Source organism: Sus scrofa, chromosome 7 (genome assembly GCF_000003025.6).
Source record: "Sus scrofa isolate TJ Tabasco breed Duroc chromosome 7, Sscrofa11.1, whole genome shotgun sequence".
In the NCBI taxonomy this organism is placed as follows: domain Eukaryota; kingdom Metazoa; phylum Chordata; class Mammalia; order Artiodactyla; family Suidae; genus Sus; species Sus scrofa.
Genome location: NC_010449.5, coordinates 56106564 through 56127697, shown reverse-complemented (window position 1 = coordinate 56127697; position 21134 = coordinate 56106564). Strand labels below are relative to the sequence as shown.

The window sequence follows — 21134 nt, the reverse complement described above, 5'->3', positions numbered from 1 at the left end:
AAAAAAGAACTATACAGAAATTGTAAAGCTTATAAATACAATGAGTTAAATTAATAACTTAATGGATGAGTTTAACCACTACAGAGTCTTAAAGAAATTCAGCATGCTAGAAAAGTAGGTTAGATAACATCCCAAATGAAGCCAAGAGAGAGAGCAAAGTAGAAAAATGCAGATAAGAAGACAGAAGGAAATGTATTGAAATGGCTAATCATGGAGTTCCTGCTATGGCACAGCAGAAATGAATCCGACTAGGAACCATGAGGTTGCAGGTTCGATCCCTGGCCTCACTCGGTGTGTAACACGGCTCAGATCCTGCATTGCTGTGGCGTATGCCGGCAGTTGTAGCTCTGACTGGACCCCTACCCTGGGAAACGCCATATGCCATGGGTGTGGCCCTAAAACGAAAAAAAAAAAAAGAAAAGAAATGGCTAATCATACACGTTGAGTCCTAGAAGAAGAGAGAATGAGACAGAAGCAATATTTGAAGAGATATTGTCTGAGAATTTCCAAAACCGATTAAAGACTTCATACAACTTAAGCACTATAACTACTTCCAATGGATGTTATATTACAGAAATGATATCACTGAGGTTCTAAAAGAACTTCCAACATAAAAATCTGTGCTCAATGAAAATACTTTCCAAAAATGAAGTCCAAATAAAGACATTTTCTTAGAAGCAGACCTACACTAGAAGAAACAACAAAGGATATTCTTTGGGCAACAGAAAGAAGATCCTAGATGGAAATCTGGAGAGTAAAAACCATGAAAAGAGCTAATATTCACACAGATCTAAATGAATATTGACTTATTATGTAACAATGATATATAAGGTTTTAAATAAATATAGAACTAAAATGCATAGCATCAGCACATATTTGGCAGAGAGTACATGTTCGAAGGTCTTTGTTTTGACAAGGAATAAGAAAACCACAAATTACATTAGATTTTGACAAGCTAAGGATATGTTCTGTAACTGTAAGGTACTAAAAGAGTTAAAGGAATGATAAGTATCAAGCTAACAGAGGTGGGAAACGAGTAATTTAAAAAAACACAACAGAATGAGAAGAAAAAAGGATAGAGCAAGAAGGACAAATAGTGGGTTTAAACCCAAATAGCAATAACATTAAATGCAAATAGAAATGCTCCAATTAATCTGACAGAAATCATCAGATCTGACAAAAATATATGAAGACAAGATGAGAAAAAGGAACCTCAGCTAATTCTCAGGCTGTACAATTCTGTTTTTCAAATTTGAGTCCTGGAAACTGAGGTGTCCAAAAGAACAACAATTTTTTTTCTCTTAATGAACTGAAGTAAAGATGGGAGCTGAGGTGGCCAAGGGTGTTAGAGGTCAGTGTCTTGGTGCTCAGGAGGCCAAGAAGGCTTCCCCACGCCTTCCTACAACAGAGGTGTAGGGTAACAGCATACTGCCTCCAATGAAGATTATCAGGAAGTCTAAGAGGAATTACCTCCAGTTTCTATGTTCAAATAAAAGTGGGTAGAGAAACAATGGCTCCTAAAAAAAACAATTTGCAAACATAAAGTATGTGTGAAATAATAGAAAATTTTTAAAAACCAATTTGCAGGTAAGGGAGTTAAAACAAACCACTGTTTCATCTAGTTACTTCTAAGGAACACAAAAATATAGTTTTAACTGGAAGAATAACCAGCGTAATTCTAGTAACTTACTTTAACTCCATATCTCTACCATCCTCGAGTAAGATTCAGAGGAACACATAAACTATAAAAATTTAACCCTGATAAGAGGAAATAAACACGCACTTCTGATGGCTAAGACAGATAATCTTAGATCTACTGCAAGGCAGATAAGAAGAAATCTACCCGCACAAGAAACCAACTTAATGACAGTTATTATAATCTACTTCCAAATAAGCAGCTCACCTTTTATCTACAATTTTACAGATAAAGAAAGGCACAGATGCAAAGCTTGGTGAAGTACAACTTTCTTTAATTTCCTGTATTTTAGATATTTAAATATGTGATCCCAAATGAGTGACTACTTTTAATTGCTTATGACAATGAGACGAACTCTCTTCATTTTAAGTAATCCTTCAGAGTAACTACTCCACACCAAGCTCCAGGTATTCTACCAACTCTGTACCTTGGAACTTAGTAATCAAGATTTTACAGGAATAAAAAGGCGTATTGAAGCAGCGGTGAGAGGTAAAGGCTTTGGGGGGTCAGTGGAGGAAGGTTTCTGCTAAAATAGATTATGTGAGTTATTGAGGTATACTAACTCAGAAACTAAGACTATCTGGATTTACAAGGATCTCTTAAAGTTATCCGATTTCCAAATCAACATCTTAGCCTTCCAAGCTGTTCTCAATGATGAGGAACATTCTATTTTTGAAAGATGACATCACTGGAGGGCTATAAATAGTTATAAATCACTCCCTTATATTGAATAGAAAATCATCCCTTTACAGTTTAGCTTATTACTAAATCTATTGTCATGCTCTCTATTCATCAAAAACAAAATCAAATACTTCTATGTACACACCCCTTCAAACAGCTGAAGACAAGCTATCGTGAATCTCCATGTTCTCCTCTCCAAATCCACAATTTCACCAGCTACCTTAAGACATAGTGTGGAATCTTCTAATCCTTGCTACTATTCTCTAAATGAAGCCAAATGTATCTAAATACACCCTTCTTAAAGTACTACCCTCAGAATTCACCTCAGTAGTTTAGACGTGGCCTGAAAGCCAGACCACCACTTCCTTAAAAGCATATGTAGCACCACACATTTTCTATCAAGGTTCCTCCTGCCCCTTTCTCCCTGCCCCATCCTGTGTCATACACTACCTCAGCATTCCTCTTCTTCACGACTTTCAAGTTGTCACCATGGACATCTGAGGCCCTAGATACTGTTCATGCTCCTTCTGTGAATGCTTCTTCCTGAGTCACACCTCCTACCCTCCAGAGTCTATGACTTCCAATACCAATAACTTGACAATTCAGTTTAAAGTCTTCTTCACAAGGTCAGTTAGCTCAGGGCATTCTTCCCAGGCCTCTTAAATACTCCAGCCCTAGCAAAGGCCCTCTTTCTGGTATCGGGAACCATAGTCCAGAAACACAAATCCAACAGAATTTCAGCCATTTGCTCCCCAAATCATCCCCTCCCCAAAGTTCTAGCTAGAGCAGAAAAATATACTGAAAACACTATCCACAGCCCAAAGTCCTTCAATTTCCTGGTCAAGATTTCATATTCCTTTAAAGATATCTCTGAAGGAGAGAGTGAGTGGGAAGATCTCAGGTTAAAAATCTTTTTCACGCATTTTTTTTTTTAACAAGTCCAATAGGTTTTTTTTTCCCACCATACGAATCACTATAAACACAGTCACTAGCAACTTCAGGAAATACATACCAGATTCACTCTCTAGGAAGACAACCCAGTTGATAATCACGTAATTTCTACAATAATAAAACTGTAGAAAAATAACATTTGACATTTGGGCTATCTGAATTAAGTTCAATCATAAGTGAGGATATAAGCCTAAACAAGAATATATACACACAAAAGCTAAGTAAGAAGCTGTCAGAAAATTACTCCTTTTTACAATACCCCGTCTATTCTCACCTATTCCTACCACTACCAACCTTCATTACTCTTTGCCCAGATTAAAATCAAAGCCCCCAACTGGTCTCCCAGAAACGTACTCTATCCTATTCAAGCCTAACTCTGATGCTGAAGCCATACTAACTGCTTTTTAAAAATAAAATAAAAAGCCTAACAGATGTATCATGCCTGTGCTGGAAAAACCTCTGATGGCTTTTTATCGCATGAAGGTAAGCTTCCAGACTCTTCACTACAATCTCCAAAGCCCTACAGCTTGCATCACAGGTTTCTCCCAGAAAGACTACAGGCTCTTGAACAGGGATTATAATTTCAATGCCCCCATGCCCTCAAGCTTTCTACAGCACCTAATGTATCAAAATCTACGTAATTGAAATAGAAGAAAAAGTTCATCTGCAAGACAACTGTTACACAATTTTTTTCTCAATTTCAAAGAACAAGTCAAAAAGATAATTAAAATTTATCCCCTCAGAAACACTTCCCAGTTTTTTAAACAAAAACTTAAAATTACTACATTTATCCAGATTCTACATTAAAATCTTAATAAATACATTTTATCTAGATTCCACTGTTATTCTTTAATCTTAATTTTTTGGCATCTTTTAAAAATACTTTGTTAAATACAACATATGAATTCAGAAAAGTACATAAAATATAAAGGTATACCGATACACATTAGCATAAACCAGTATCCACACAATCACCACCCTGGTCAAGAAATACACAACAGCCAGTATCCAAGTCCCCAGGTGTCCCTTTCAGCTTGCAACTCCCTCCCTCTCATCTAGATGTGCTATCATCCTAAACTGTACGGTAATCCTACCTTTCTCTTGATGGTTCTGTTACTCAGGTATGAATCCATAAATGTTTCTCAGCCTTTTCATTTCTGTCCCGCCAGAAGCCTTTTTAAAATAATCTGTCCTGGAGTTCCCATTGTGGCTCAGCACTAATGAACCTGACTAGTACCCATGAGGGTGCGGGTTTGATCCCTGGCCTCCCTCAGTAGTTTAAGTATCAGTTGCAGCTAGGATCCTGAGTTTGTTGTGGCTGTGGCAGAGGCCAGCAGCTGCAGCTCTGATTTGACCCCTACCCTGTGAACTTCCATATGCTACACATGCGGCCCTAAAGAGAAGAAAAAAAAAATTGTCCCTAATTCCTCCCTGTCCTGCTCCCATACAAAATTTTAACACCACAGATACACCGTGTATCTCTTTACATACTCTGGTCCCTTAATGGCCATTAAACTATCTAAGACTTTTTCACTCCAAGTGCCAATTGTCCCTCCATTGCGAGGATTACTACCTACAATGAGAACACATCCCCTAAATAATATAATTTAGTTTTACCTATTTTTCAGCTCTATATAAATGACATTATACAAAACATGTTTTGGGGATCTGGTTTCTTTTGCTCAATCTTGTGTTTAAGATTCATCTATCTTGTTGCACATAGCTCTATTGTTTTATGAACACCACAATTAGCCACTTTATTGGAACAGACACTTGGGCTATTATAAACAATGCAGCTTTGAATATTCTTGTGTTTATCTTAAGTATTCATTTCTTGCAGCTTATTCATCTAGGAGGAGAATTCCTGGACCACAGGGTATGAGTATCTTCTACTTTACCAAACTATACCAAATGGTTTTCCAAAGAAATTATATAAATATTTGTTGCCATTAGAAGCATGTGGAGTCTCCTTACAATTTTCTTACCTTAAAAGAGAAGTTAAGCAAAATATATTCTATGCCTTCTTTTTCTTTTAAGATCTGAAGATCACTGTGCAAAGGACTATCAGGATCAACCCTAAGAATCACAAAACAAACAAACAAACAAAAAAACGGTTCAAACAAAAAATCAGATTTTTTTTTTTTTAACCTCAAAAATGAACCATTCCAAAAGATACACAGAGCCCCTAGGGTAAGTTCCAAACAGAGAAGATCTAAAGCTGCTCTACAGTCTCTGGAAAAACAAATCACATCACTTTAACCTCCAACTTCTTGGAATTAAATGTCCAAAAAAAGATCATAGTATTCTAAACCTATTCTCCTAAAGGGATTTGAAATTAGAGTTATTCTAAAGGAAACAGTCATATGTATCTAATTTTCTCAAAAATTTAATCTGCTTCTCTAAAACTGTATTGTTAGAAAAGGGGTTCAAGAAGAGAACTTTACCATGGACAAGACCAGAACAAGTGAAATCACTATCAAAAATTTAAATTTGTTGGGGAGTTCCCGTCGTGGCACAGTGGTTAAGAATCCGACTAGGAACCATGAGGTTGCGGGTTCGGTCCCTGCCCTTGCTCAGTGGGTTAACGATCTGGTGTTGCCATGAGCTGTGGTGTAGGTTGCAGATGCGGCTCGGATCCCGCGTTGCTGTGGCTGTGGTGTAGGCCAGTGGCTACAGCTCCGATTCGACCCCTAGCCTGGGAACCTCCATATGTTGCGGGAGCGGCCCAAAGAAATAGCAAAGAGACAACAACAACAAAAAAAAATTTAAATTTGTTGGGAGTTCCCATCATGGCTCAGTGGTTAACGAATATGACTAGGAACCATGAGGTTGAGGGTTTCAACCCCTGGCCTCTCTCAGTGGGTTAAGGATCTGGCATTGCCGTGAGCTGTGGTGTAGGTTGCAGACGAGGCTTGGATCCTGCGTTGTCATGGCTGTGGCATAGGCCAGCAGCTACAGCTCCAATTGGACCCCTAGCCTGGGAACCTCCATATGCCACGGATGTGGCCCTAAAAAAGACAAAAAGACAAAAAAAATAAAAAATAAAATCTAAATTTGTTTACAACTGTTCTATACATTCAGGTATTACTCTAATTCCTTCTTTCAAATGTAAACTGGTTATCACAGTCAATCTCATCGAATTACTAAATACACTTGTTTTTACACTTCCCAAATGTCTTAATAACTCTATGAAAAACTTTTTCGCATACACGGTCCTTCTTTTTCACTTTACTGATTAAGCCTTAATAAACAGCTCATTTTAACCACTTAAGAACTACTTCTATAGAAACAAGATCTACAGTTCTAAGTAAAGCCATAGTAAAAAGGTATCAAATTAAGGGGGGGGGGAATCTCCATTGTGATAGCCTACCATTAAAAAGTGGGTTAGCAGTAAAACACACTTACTTCTGCAGTTTAACATGCCAGTCATATAAACTGTCATTTATGAGTTCCACTGAATAAATCCCTGTAAAGGTATAGAGCACATTAGTTACTCTTCATTTGATTTTCTAACTATTGATTTGGTATAAACATATACACACTAAATAGGCAACAAAAGGTAGAGATTTTTCTTTATTTTATTGTAGTATAGTTGAGTTACAATGTTGTGTTACAGCAAAGTGAATCAGTTATTCATATATATATATATCCATTCTTTTTCAGATTCGTTGACTAGAGTTCCCTGTGCTATAATAGAGTAGGTCCTTGTTGGTAACCTATTTTCTATATAGTAGTGTGTATATGTTAATTTCCAAACTTCTAATTTATCCCTCTCTAAAAGCTAGAAATTTTGCTATTAAAACACAGAACAACTAAGCCGTATTGTGAATATTTTGGCTCTGGAGCTGACTATCCTATGCCCTTAACAATTAACTAAAGCCATCAATGAAGAGGATTCTTTGGGCTGGGAAACTAACTTACCATTAAGTAAGAGGAAAAAAAAAAGATCATGCAAAATCATAGGTATTTTAAGTTTTTTCTCCCATGTGTATGCAAATACTTCTATAAAAATGGAATCCCTCTACATATAGTTTTATAATCTTCAACTGCTGGAGGCATCATTCCAACTTAGTATTTAGAAAACTATTGTCAAACTTTTTAGGAGTTCCCACAGTGGCTTAGCGGTTAATGAATCTGACTAACATCCATGGGGACGAAGTTTCAATCCCTGGCCTTGCTCAGTAGGTTAAGGATCTGGTGTTACTGTGAGCTGTGGTGTAGGTCACAGACTCAACTCAGATCCTGTGTTGCTGTGGCTGTGGTGTAGGCTAGTGGCTACAGCTCTGATTCAAGCCCTAGCCTGGGAACCTCCATATGCCACGGGTGAGGCCCTAAAAAGAAAGGAAAAAAAAAAAAAAATCTATTGTCAGGCGTTCTCGTCATGGCACAGCGGAAACGAATCCGACTAGGAACCATGAGGTTGTGGGTTCAATCCCTAGCCTTGCTCAGTGGGTTAAGGATCCAGCATTGCCTCGAGCTGTGGTGTAGGTCGAAGATGCAGCTCAGATCTGGCACTGCTGTGGCTCTGGAGTAGGCTGGCAGCAACAGCTCTGATTAGACCCCCTAGCCCGGGAACCTCCATATATGCCCCAGATGCAGCCCTAAAAAAACAAAAAATAAAAAAATTTTAAAAAATCTATTGTCAATCTTTTTAATAACTCTGTAGCAATTTACTTTATGGATAAACAATTTAATTAATCCTACCCTATATCTGGTTATCATTTTTTTTTTGCCATTACAAATAATGCTGTAACAAGTGATGATTTAACATTTTAAGGTAAACCAGTATTCAATTATTTACCTTTATTAGGTTTCTACACACAAATTTTTGGATCTCTTTTAAGAAGAAATGGTAAGACCCCAAAACTTCTAAAATCTCAGAAACAAGTTTGGCTTATCTCACACTCAATAAAGGAATTTTTTTTTTGCTTGTTTGTTTTTAAGTAAGCCCTAATGATTCACTCTGAAAATTCTGAATCATAATGCTACTATTTTTAAACAAAATAAAGTTTGGCTCTCTCCTTTTTCAGTAGTGTTAAGACTCTGCAACAATATAAGAGAATTTTACTTCAATTAGAGAGGTTCCATAATATTTAACTTTTTTTTTTTTTGGTCTTTTTAGGGCCACACCCATGGCACATGGACATTCCCAGGCTAAGGGTTAAATCGGAGCTACAGCCGAGGATCTGAGCAGAGTCTGCCACCTACACCACAGCTCATGGCAATGCCAGATCCTTAACCCACTGACCAAGGCCAGGGATTGAACCCTCATATCCTCCTGGATACTAGTTGTGTTTGTTACCACTGAGCCATGACCAGAACTCCCACAATATTTAAGTCTTATTGGGAAAGAAAGAACTCGAGTCAAACTATAAATTTTTTTTTAAATCTTTTTTAAATCTATCTATCTAATACCAAAACTACCTCTATAGTAAGAACTGTTGTTTTCAAAAAAGGGGGGGAAAAAATCGTAAAAATCAACTTGACAACAGTTCTTTGTTCAGTACTACATACTCATCTTATTTACTTTCCAAAGCAGATATTTCTTATACTTTTTCCAGAAGATAAAAAATCATAAGAGCTAAGCTCTGTTAGCAAAAAGACAAAAAATTATGTATCCATAAAAACAATTTTTAAAAATCCAAACAATAAGTAAACTCATCCAATTTTTATCCCCATCTTCTGAAAACTTGATTAAATTTGTGTTTCACATTCCTAAAGTAAAACTAATAAGCATTTCTGTTTCTGTTCAGTTATATAACATGAGAAATGAAGTTACTCTCTAAATACTAACAAGGGCATAAGAACGACAGACAGCAGAGATCCAGAGGTCCTTACCTGTTTTATAACTCTGTGATCTGTATATGTCCCTGAGCTCTTTCATAAGTCTATCTGAAGCTTGTACAGACCCAGACACTGCACCCTGAAACATAAAATTTACTGTTTACTAGGATCTATTGATTCAAATAACTAAGGATTTAAAGTATTTGAATCTGAAATAAATGCTTACAAAGAGGTTGTAAAAATGGATCACCACTCAACATTTTAAGAAATCAAAAAAGTTAAATTAAATCAAGGATCACAAAGTTTCAATAGGAATATAAATTCGGACATGTATGATTAATCTACTATTTGTTACCATCTGAAGAAAAAAAAAAAAAAAAAAGCTAACCTATATCCAGATCACCCTGGCCCCTACAGTAGCCTAGAACTCAACTATTTCAAATTTCATCAGTTTTTTTAAAACTATTTTTCTTTTCTATTTTATGATTTTATTTGGGGTGGGCAGTTTTAGGTTCATAGCAAAATTGAGAGGAAGGTACAGCGATTTCCCATATAAAAGCCCCCCCACAACGCAGTCTCCCTTATTACCAGCATCCTCCAGAGGGTACATTTCTTACAAATGAATCTATTCTAACACATCGTTATCACCTGAAATCCATAATTTACCTTAAGGTTTACTTCTGCTGCTGTACCTTTTATTGAGCCAGACAAATGTATAATGACACATATCCAACCACTGTAGTACCATAGAGAGTATTTTCACTGCACTAAAAATCCTCCATGCTCTGCCTATTCATCCTATCCCCCAACCCCAACCCCCTAGCAACCACACACATTTTTACTGTTTCCACAGTTTTTCCTTTTCCAGAATGTCATACAGTTGAAAACACAGTATGCAGCCTTTTCAGACTGGCTTCATTCATCCCTCGTAATATGGATTTAAGGTGTCCCCATGTCCTTCCACGGTTTGACAGCTCATTATTTATTTACTTACAGAAGAGAATAATATTCTACAGTTTATTTATCCAATTTACCGACTGAAGGATATCTTGCTTGCTTCCAAGTTTTGGCAATTACGAACAAAGCTGTTATAAACATCCATGTACAGGTTTTTGTGTGGACATAACTTTCAAATCATCTGGGGAAATAATAAGGACTGCAACTGCTGGATTGTATGTTGAGAGTATGTCTAGTTTTTTTGACAGTCTGCCAGACCACCTTCTAATGTGGCTTTGCCATTCTGCATTCCCATTAGCAATTAGCAAAGTGTCCTATTGCTCCGTATCCTCACCAGCAGTTGGTGGTGTCAGTGTTCTAGGTTTGGCCAATCTAACAGATGCGTACCAGCCCCACAGATTTTTGAAAATACTGGAAGACCCTCCACATGAGACATTAACTAAAGCAGCTCCATTAATCAGACTATAAGTAAGAATGTTATACAAGGATCTAGCTTACTTATTAAGAAACTAAGAAACAACAGGAGCACATACATGCAACTGATTTCAGTTCTTTTAAGTGTTCCAACTTCTCTGAAAAATGTAAATGCACCAGTATCTTATCCTAAGACTGAATATATGAATGGAACTATTTATCATAAGACAAAAACATTCAGAATGTCTTCTGAATTTAAAAAAAAAAAAACTTATCTTGTAAAATTTTCTTTTTTTTTAATTACTCAATGAATTTATCACATCTGTAGTTGTATAATGATCATCACAATCCAATTTCACAGGATTTCCATCCCACTTATCTTGTAAAATTTTAAATGTTGCACTTTAAAAGTTGCACTACACTTTGAGGTGGAGTAGAAAATAGACTTATAAAAGATATTAATTACTTCCTAGCTGTGGGACTTTGGCTGCATTACTTAATGGGTTAAAACCCCAGTTTCACATCTACAGAGTAAAGAGTACTTCACACAGTGGTTATGAAAATAAAATTAGAAGGTATAAGAAGTTTAAAGACCTTAGCTTAGTGTGTCATGTGACAGTGGTCAATAATTTGTAATTGTTTTGATTCTAACACACAAACTGGAAGCAATAACAAAATATACCAAGTAGAGTAAATATCCTTCATTTAGATATCACAGGGTTTTTTAAAATAATTAAGATACGGGCATAGCTAAATTTCTTTGCTCTCTAAACAAAGATCTGCCAAAATTAATACAGTAAGTAAGACTGAAGAAGGGAGAGTAATCTACTTGTGTACCACCCCTGACCTCTCCTTGCCTAATAATTCATCCCCGGTGTTTTAGAACCTGTGCTCGGACAAAAGAACTGGTCCTCAAATTTCACAGGGTTGATAATGGCTCTAATACGAAGTAGAAAGTAAGTGTTGAGATGGACAGCTAGATTTTCACTTGATGTTTCCCTCCTCTGCCTGGGCATTTTATACACATCATTCTCATTTATTAATGACAGGAATCATCGAAAAAGTACCCAACGTACACATTAGTGAGTTGAGGAAACTGAAGCCACACAGCTGTGTTTGTCACCATTCTGCTTCACATACAAGAGATGTTAAGTCAAAAGAACAAATTACTTTTGGGTTGGTCAGAGCAGGACAAACCAGACGGCAACTTCATGGAGAAGAAAGAATGTGAATTATACTTTATGGGAAAGACTGAATTTAAATTTACAGATCCCAAAGGAGAAGGGTAAGCAGAGATAACAGAATAAACAAACAGGCTGCAAAGTAAACGATTTCAGACGAACAAGGTAGAAAAGCAGATGAACAAGGTAGAGTGAACAGATGAGAAATGTCAGGGGGAAAAACAGGGCAACAAAACATATGGCTGAATCTACAACTAAGGCAGGGACAGAGGGGGGTGGCTGAGATTGTTATCGTACTGAATTGCCCTGTATTTATATTGTTCCTGTACAGTTCACTCTTGAACAACATGATTTGAACTGAAAGGATACACTTACATGCAGATTTCTTTTTTCAGTAAATGCATACGATATGATCTGCAGTTAGCTGAATCCTCAGAGGTGGAACTGCAGAAATGGAGGACTGGCTACAACGTTATACATGGATTTCTGTGTGGGGTTGGCACCCCTAAGCCAGCATTGTTCAACGGTCAACTATAACTACTTAACCACAAAAGTCTGGGTTCTAGATAATTGTACATACTTACATTTAGATGGTCTTGCCTTTGAGTCTTCCTAATTTTCTCTAATATTGCCAAATTTTCTTTTTCAATTCCTTCATCCTCTGACTTTTTTCCATTTATAGGCTCTTCTTCCTTCATTTCATAGTGATCCAAGTCTTCTATATCCTACAAAAAAAATAAACATTTTAGCTTATTCAAGTTTTATGCCAAAAGCTAAATTATTCTTGATTTAGAGGACAGATAAGAGAGAACACATGTATTCTCTGGGAAAAGAGAAAAGGCCTTCACATTCAATTCAAAAGGTTTTCTCCTTTGAAAACCTATAGTTTACTTAAAGCTAGAGTAAAGTATATTTAATAGTTTCACAAAACCATAACTATCACCAAAAAGCCATATTAAAATTTAAATCTCCTATTAAGAGAAACTTTTGAAATAGTTTAGCATGAGGTACCAGGAACCTTAACTTTTAGAAATCTATTGCAAGAAACTGGTCTAAAACATGAACACAAATTCAGGCATGAAAACGCCTTTCAACTTCATAAACATAAAAGCAAACAAAATCTTCATGTGCAAAATACTGGAACATGAGTTTCCCTGTGGCACAGTGGATTAAGGATCCGGCATTATCACTGCAGTGGCTTGGGTTGCTGCTGTGGGGTAGGTCTGATCCCTGGCCTGGGAACTTCCATGTGCCACAGCCAAAAAAACACCAAAACAGTTAACTCAATTCAGTGGAATACGAGAAGAACAACACAGTATAATGATTTCTTCTGTATCTATAATGAAATAAAAAACAGACTACAAAACTGAATATATAGTTTTGTTTTGTTTTTTTTTTTTAAAGGGCTGCACCTGTGGCATATGGGAGTTCCCAGGCCAGGGGTGGAATCAGAGACACAGCTACAAGGTTAACCTACACCACAGCCATAACCACACCGGATCCAAGCCCCATCTGCAACCTACACCACAGCTTGTAGCAATCTTGGATCCTTAATTCACTGAGCAAGGCCAGGGACCAAACCCACATCCTCACGGATACTATGTTGGGTTCTTAACACACAGAGCCACAGTGGGAACTCCTATAGTCTTAATTATGCCAAAATAAGCACAATGGGAAAAAAAAGAGACTTAGAAGGACAAAAACTGAAATATTAATAATCATCTCTAGAGACATTTAGTGCTTTTTCATCTGTTCAAAGTTTTCTGTAGTGAGCACCTACTGATTTTTATAATTAGGAGAAAAGTTAGAAAAAGAACCTGAATATCTTGAGGCTAACATTTTTAATCATCACGTAATTCTCCCTCCTTTCCCTCATCATCTGTTCTTACACATATACGAATATACGCGGAATTTTAAAAAATCCTAACCTTTTTCTATTATCTTACTTCTATTTTACTTCAATCATCAAATCTCTAAAGAAGCAGTTTATGCTTTATCAAACAGCCTAATTCACTGTGATTTCTAGACAAGGTTAATTTAGACCACTTCCATCCAGACTCAATGGGCTCTTCCTTGGACTGCCATCCATTTCAATCCCTATTACATTCCCTTCTTATTCAGACCCTGTCTATGACTTCATGCTTCATGGAACTCTCTTCCCTGGTTTGCACCTGTCAGCTGTGATTTTCCATCTTATATTTGTTTTCTTCAGAGTTCTCACAAATGCCCTTAGCCTGTATCTCCTCTTCCACCTTCAACCTCAGCCACATTCCTATCCACAAAATTTCTCCACTCAAGTATTAACACAGAATTCATCATCATCATCTCTATAAAACAATTTTCTCAGCTTAAGGCTTTCTTATCAACAATCATACAAGATATAAACACATTTGTCTCTAATTAAGACTCAGCCATCTGTCTTTTCTAGCCAAATTTGCTTTACAAGACTCCAACACATCAATCTTTTCCCAAAAGGACAGCTTCCAGTGTACCCAAACACACCATGCCCAGGGTTGTTCTAGGCCGTTTTTCTTTTATTTTTTAAGAGCCACGCTCACAGCATATGGAGGTTTCCAGGTGAGGGATCGAATAGGAGCTATAGCTGCCAGCCTACACCACAGCAACGCTGGATCCAAACCACACCTGCAACCTATACCACAGGTCATGGCAACACTGGCTCTTAACCCACTGAGCAAGGCCAGGGATTGAACCTAAGTCCTAGTGGATATTAGTCAGGTTTGTCAACCACTGAGCCAAGATGGGAACTACTGTTCTTGGCCTTTTTACTACATTGTTTTAGTTGCCTAGAATATCTTCTTTTCACCTATCCTAATCTGACATCTCCAAAGTCCATCTTACCTTTCTAGATTTCCCTAAATGTTGATGTCCTTTCTTTACATTACCTTGTGAGGGAGAAAAAAAGGCACATAAACTCTTTATAGAGTACTACGTCTACTTTACTATACAGGAGACCCATGGAAAAGGTTTAATGTTTCCATGCAGTTTATTTCACCTAAGTTAAACTGCATGAAAACATTAAAAAACTCTTATCTCCCAAAATCGTTTTAACTGGACAATGTTAAAAATTATTTTACATTCAGACTCACAAAACAAAACAAACCCACAATTACTTTAGTCCTAAGGCATATACTAACAAGTGTTGTTGTTGTTGTTTGGCCACACCCACAGCATGCGAAGTTCCTGGCCAAGGACTGAATCCAAGCCACAGCAGTGACAACATCAAACCCTTAATTAGCTAGGCCAACAAGAAACTCCCTGAAAAGTGCATTTTAGATTTAAATATTTCCAAATCAAGAAAAATGGTAATACCCTGAATTAATTCTAAGATCTACAACAGAAAAATATTTTAACACCAAGACTGTGGAACTCAAATACCTTTTTTCAGGTCAATGTATAGACAAAAATCTTCATTATCAAGTTTGAATTTAAATGCAAAGCTTCAGGAGTTCCCGTTGTGGCTCAGTAGTAAACGAATCCAACTAGGAACCATGAGATTGTGGGTTCAATCCCTGGCCTCGCTCAGTGGGTTAAGGATCCCGAGTTGCTGTGGCTGTGGTGAAGGCGGCAGCTGCAGCTCTGACTAGACCCCTAGCCTGGGAACCTCCATATGCCGCAGGTGCGGCCCTAGAAAAGACAATAAATAAATAAATACATAAATAAATGCAAAGCTTCAGAGACTGAAAAACTCAAAAATTTTATCAATGACTGGAAACTAAACTGGTGTAAGCTCAATTTCTTTGGAATTTGCGCTATGATATTCTTAGATAATTTTTCAACATGAGATAGTTTCATTACTTCTAGTGAAAAGTCCTTGAAATGTTCCCAAATTCTCCTTTTATTCAAACACAAAACCTTTGAAACTTAGTATTTTTTCCTTAAACGAAATCAGGTTAAGTGTTGATTAAATTTAATTTTAGGGATGAATGTTAAGACCTCTTACTTTTCATGAAATCAAATCCAAATAGATCAGATAAGCAATCTGCTCAAAAGTGTAACATGAATTAGAGATAAAGCCAGATCTTAGAAATTGTAGTAAGTTCCAAATACAATGTGCTTTTCATTATTCCACATTAAAAATGGTTTCATAAAGGAGATTAGAGAATTACTGAAATGTTCAAAAATGAAGATATTAATGAAATGTTATTCTTACATAAAATACCTACTTCAGCCATCTCTTCCTCTTCCTCTTCCTCTGAAGTCACCTCTTCTGTTGTGCCATTCTGAAAAGGAAAAAGTGTTTACCAGGACTATGCAGAACAAATAAGCACACGCTGAGTACATCAGAAGACTTTAAGGACAAACTATCAATCACCCGTCACTACAGTTCCACTAACACAGCTTTGTAGAGTTGAAACATTTAATTTCAGCTTTGATTTGACAAATCCTATTTTTTTGGCTTTTTAAAAAGAATTTTGAACAATTCCACTTAATAGATGCCTTAGGAATTAACAAAGGGAATCAAACATAATTTTATAACATATTCTAATTTAAAATACGAAAACCGGAGTTCCCCTTGTGGCTCAGCAGTAATGAACCCGACTAGTATCCATGAGGATGTGGGTTCAAACCCTGGCCCTGCTCAGTGGGTTAAGGATCTGCATCGCCATGAGCTGTGGTGCAGGCACAGATTGGCTTGGATCTGGTGTGGCTGTGGCTTGGCCGGCAGCTGTAGCTCTAATTGGACCCCTATCCTGGCAACTTCCACATGCTGCAGGTGCAGCCCTAAAAAAAAAATTAAATATGAAAATATTTTATACATACAGCTATGTATATAAGGTCAATGACTTCTTTGACTTAAATACTCCAAACCATGGGTTCCTTAATATATCTATCTTTTGAGTTTTGAAAAGCCTCTTTCCATAAATTCTGCTGTCTCATTTTAAAAGATCATATACACTACAAACTAAAAATTATAAAGTCATCACCATTTTCCTAAAGGGCTATTTTCCTTTATTCTTCCTCTTTTTTTTTCTTTTTTGCTTTTTCGGCCACACCTGTGGCATGTGGAATTTCCCAGGACACGGATCAAATCCGAGACGCAGCTGCTACTTACACCACAGCTGCAGGACCCTTAACCCACTGAGCCAGGCTGGGGATGGAACGCCACAGACACAAGCCAGTTCGTTAACCCATTGCGCTACAGCAGGAAGTCCTATTTCTCTTTTCCACAATGTTATTTACCACAGATATTTCTGTATGAGATACAATAATCATTCCTGGTGGGATTTTAGAAAGGACCTTTGTAGCTAGTTTTGTCAAGAGTTCATAAAGACAAGTTTCCAGAACACACAGTACATAAAGTTAGTAGGATTTTTTTTCCCCAGAAATTCTTTTTGTATTTGTTTCCAACCACAGCTGGTAAGGATCACGTTCATATAAGAGGCCTATCTTGATGGCCTCTTGTGTGAGAACCAGAGAGAAAAGACAGAACCGTCTGATGTAATTCAATGTAGCAGCAAAATGTCTCCACAGTTTTCTCTTCCTTTTACTCAGGAGTTGTAAAGTCCACCTGCCAGCACCTCCCCCATTCACACGCCACAGGCAGAACACTGCTGTGTGAACCAGAAGGGGATGGCCACAGCAAAAAAGACTAGTAATTGCTAAGGACCTTCATAACAACTGATATTGGTCAATGGTATACTTCATCTATAAACGAGCAGGAATCACAAGATACTGAAAAAAAGGAGCACTCTGAAAGAAAGGCACCAAGCTGAACAAACAAAAGAACTGACCTGAAGCATTACTGAATAAAACAGAATAAAACAAAAATCTAATTGGAATCTTTAGGAGTAACTGAGAAGATACTGCATCCACAATTATGTAAAAGACAAGACAGTTCTGGGGAAATCAGAAAGACCCCCCTCCTGAAAGAAAAAACAAAAAAACATAAACTCAGAAGGCCAGAGGGCACAATGAACTTGAATGAACAAAACATTTATGATTATTAACACAACCAAACTGTGACATTCCCTTTGATGGGAGGAGAGGGGGAGGTGATGAACAAAGAGTTACAGAAAATGGAGACAGGAATCAGAGATGTAATAGCCACCAGGCATTCATTCAGAAGACAAGAGAAAGAAAGAGATAAAAGTTGCCAAACTATCTAAGGCCTTCAGAATATCAAATGGCTCTGAATACCCCAAAAGAATGTTGAAAAGTATAACATACTTCACAGTTAAAGAGAAAAACCCCATCAAGTTCCAGAAAGAAAAAATATAGAAAAAGCTATGAATTACACAGGCATCAGACTTTTCATCTGCAACAATAAATGTCAGAAGGAAAAAATGTAAAGAAGGTGAAAGAGACTCAATTATAAACTTAGAATTCTATATCTAGCTCCATCAGGATGGGAGCCATACCTGCATTTATTCACCAATGGATCCTCCGCACTTAAAAAGAATACACAGAGTACTTTATACTGAGTCAGAGAGATATTTGTTAAATGAATAATAAAAATAGACACTGAATATTCAAGGAACATTCTCCATACATCTCCACAAATCCTTTCTAGAAAAAAAATAGACATTATTCAGGAATGTATTTCAGAGAGGGGCAACCACGGAACATACACAGCAATAAGCAAAGACAACAGTAGTATCAACGGTTAAGTCTAAGCAATGCTGATAATGCAGCTGAAAGGTTATAGGCTATATTCTCTAACCACAATGAAAAACTAAAAAACCCCAAAGCCACCTGGCAATGTTAAAAAAATTTTTTTCTAAATAATTCTTGACTTTAAGAAGAAACTGACCCTCATGCTCCCATAATCCAAAACCTAAACATTTATGTGTCCAGAGACATACTTGCATAGAGGTACCATGTCCTATGGACAAGAATGATCATGCTTGGAGTTCCCATCATGGCACAGTGGTTAACGAATTCGACTAGGAACCATGAGGTTGCGGGTTCGGTCCCTGCCCTTGCTCAGTGGGTTAAGGGTCCGGCGTTGCCGTGAGCTATGGTGTAGGTCGCAGACGTGGCTCAGATCCCGCGTTGCTGTGGCTCTGGCGTAGGCCAGCAGCTACAGCTCCTATTGGACCCCTAGCCGGGGAACCTCCATATACCGCAGGAGCGGCCCAAAGAAATAGCAAAAAGACCAAAAAAAAAAAAAAAGAATGATCATGGTAGCACTATTCCTAATAGCAAATGGGAATTAACCCAAATATCAATAAGCAGACAAATGGATAAATGTTATAGTACAAACAATGAAATAAATTCAGCAATGAAACAGAACTATAGCTATACACAATATAAATGACAAACAAGAAAGAATACATAGGTAGTATGACTCTTACTATGAAGCTAAAAAACAGGAAACACTAAACCATATTGTTCAGGGGTACACATATGAGTGAAAAAATGTGCAATGCAGAGCAAAAGACAAACAAGAAAGAATACAAATGTAGTACGACTCTTAATATGAAGCTAAAAAACAGGAAACACTAAACCATATTGTTCAGGGGTGCACAAATGAGTGAAAAAAAACTAGAGAAAAGTAAAGGGAGGATTAGCATACAGGGGAATGATCATCTGGAAGGAGCTGCAGAAGAACTCTGCAGTGCTGGCAATGTTCTATTCTTCACCTGGGTGGTGGCCGGGTGGTAGTTCCCAGGTATTCACTGTAAGTACTGGTTATACTAAACTTATGTTTACAGGTTTTCAAGACATACTATTCAAAACATTTTCAAAAAATAAGAAGAGAAATATGAGCAAGATATTAAATCAAACTACCTAGGACATACAAACTGTTTTTTAGGAAGTATACTAAATTTTTAAATCTGTGGAATAAAGTCAAAAATCACTCAGAAGAAAATGAATACCATTACAACATGTTTGTTAAAAAAGCAATTTAAATCACATTGATCCAATTAATTAGAAAAGGAGGAGAAATGATTAAGCTTAGAGCAAAAAATGAAAAACATGCTTAACAAATAAAACTAAAGGCTGATTCTTTCAAAAGACCATTATAATTTTTAAAAAGCCTCTGACAAAGTAATCGAGATAACTTGGGAGTTCCCATTGTGCCACAATGGGATCGGCAGCATCTTGGAAGCGCTGGGATGTGGCACAGTGGGTTAAGGGTCTGGTATTGGCACAGCTGTGGCTTAGGTTGCAACTTTGGCTCGGATCCGATCCCTGGCCCAGGAACTCCATATGCCGTGAAGTAGCCAAAAAGGAAAAAAATTTTAAAAGATAAAGAAAACTTTAGAAATGAAAAGATTATAACCACAGATGAAGATGATACAAAAAAAGTGAACACTGTGCACATCTTACAACAGCTTCAAACATGGAGGTGAAGTTACCAACATTTTAGAATCTAAAATTACTAAAACTGACTGAAGAAAAGGAAAAGTGGAGCAGGCTCAAATATTTGTTAAAATAAGGGCTTCTCAACCTTAGAACTATTGATATTTTGGTCTGAATAATTCTTTGTTGTGAGGAACTGTCCTAACACTTCAGGATGTTTAGTAACATTCCCTCTACCCACAAAAACACCAATAACAAACTCCTCCAAATTGGCCAGCTGTGACAACCAAAAAATATCTCCAGATATTTCCACATGTCCCATGGAAGGCAAAACTGTCCTAGTTGAAAACTGATTTAAACTGCTTTAGATCTTAGAAAAAACACACAAAGCTTCCCAAGCCATGAGATTACTTAATCCTGAGAGCAAAATGAAACAAGAGCCTAAAAGGAAACAGACTATACTACGACTTCACATAATCAGAAAAATCCAAAAATAAAATAGCACATCTATTGTGTTCCACCCCCAATCTACCTAAGTGAGAAATGTTTTTCATGAGAATGCAGGATGATTCAAAATTAGGACATTTCATGTAATTAACAAGTTATACTATATCCCTAACATGGAATTACATGCATAGTCATGAAAAACAAGGTAAACCTACATGGACTGTATTCACAATATATTGTTTTTTGTTTTTTTTCTTTTTAAGGCTGCACCAACGGCATATGGAAGTTCCCAGGTTAGGGGTCAAACCAGAGCTGCAGCTGCAGGCCTACATCACAGCCAAGGCAACACCAGATCCAAGCTGCATCTGCAATCTATGCTTGTGGCAATGCTGGACCCTTAACCCACTGAGCGAGGCCAGGGATCACACCTGCCTCCTTAAGGACACTAGGTCCAGTTCTTAACCCATGAGCCACAATGAGAACTCCACGCAATATACTATTAAGTGAAAAACATTAAGCTGAAGACATTCTAAAGAAGGAAAATAGAACACAATATATTTTTCTCCTCTTTCCTGAGGCTCCACTAGAATTACAATGAAGAATAAACATTGTACAAACACACAATGGTAACAAAAAATAAAAGGAGGCTACCAGCAGCAAAAAGAACTCGTTCATGTTAGAAGATGATAGCAAATGGAAAAACAATAATTAATGAAGCAAACAAGTATAGCCATAGGTTAGGGGATAATCGGGGA

The 21134-nt window shown here is 37.2% G+C and overlaps 1 protein-coding gene across 2 annotated transcripts in view; it reads right to left on the bottom strand.

Moving 5' to 3' along the window:
- UBE2Q2 (ubiquitin conjugating enzyme E2 Q2) overlaps nucleotides 1-21134 on the bottom strand; it is a 60899-nt gene that overhangs the window by 17218 nt on the left and 22547 nt on the right. For both annotated transcript variants that reach the window (XM_021099010.1, XM_021099009.1), the window contains 5 exons: nucleotides 15849-15905; nucleotides 12249-12389; nucleotides 9167-9251; nucleotides 6734-6794; nucleotides 5314-5404 (listed from right to left, as the gene is read on the bottom strand). In XM_021099010.1, the coding sequence (XP_020954669.1) occupies nucleotides 5314-5404; nucleotides 6734-6794; nucleotides 9167-9251; nucleotides 12249-12389; nucleotides 15849-15905 (435 nt within the window). The remainder of the gene's footprint in view (nucleotides 1-5313; nucleotides 5405-6733; nucleotides 6795-9166; nucleotides 9252-12248; nucleotides 12390-15848; nucleotides 15906-21134) is intronic.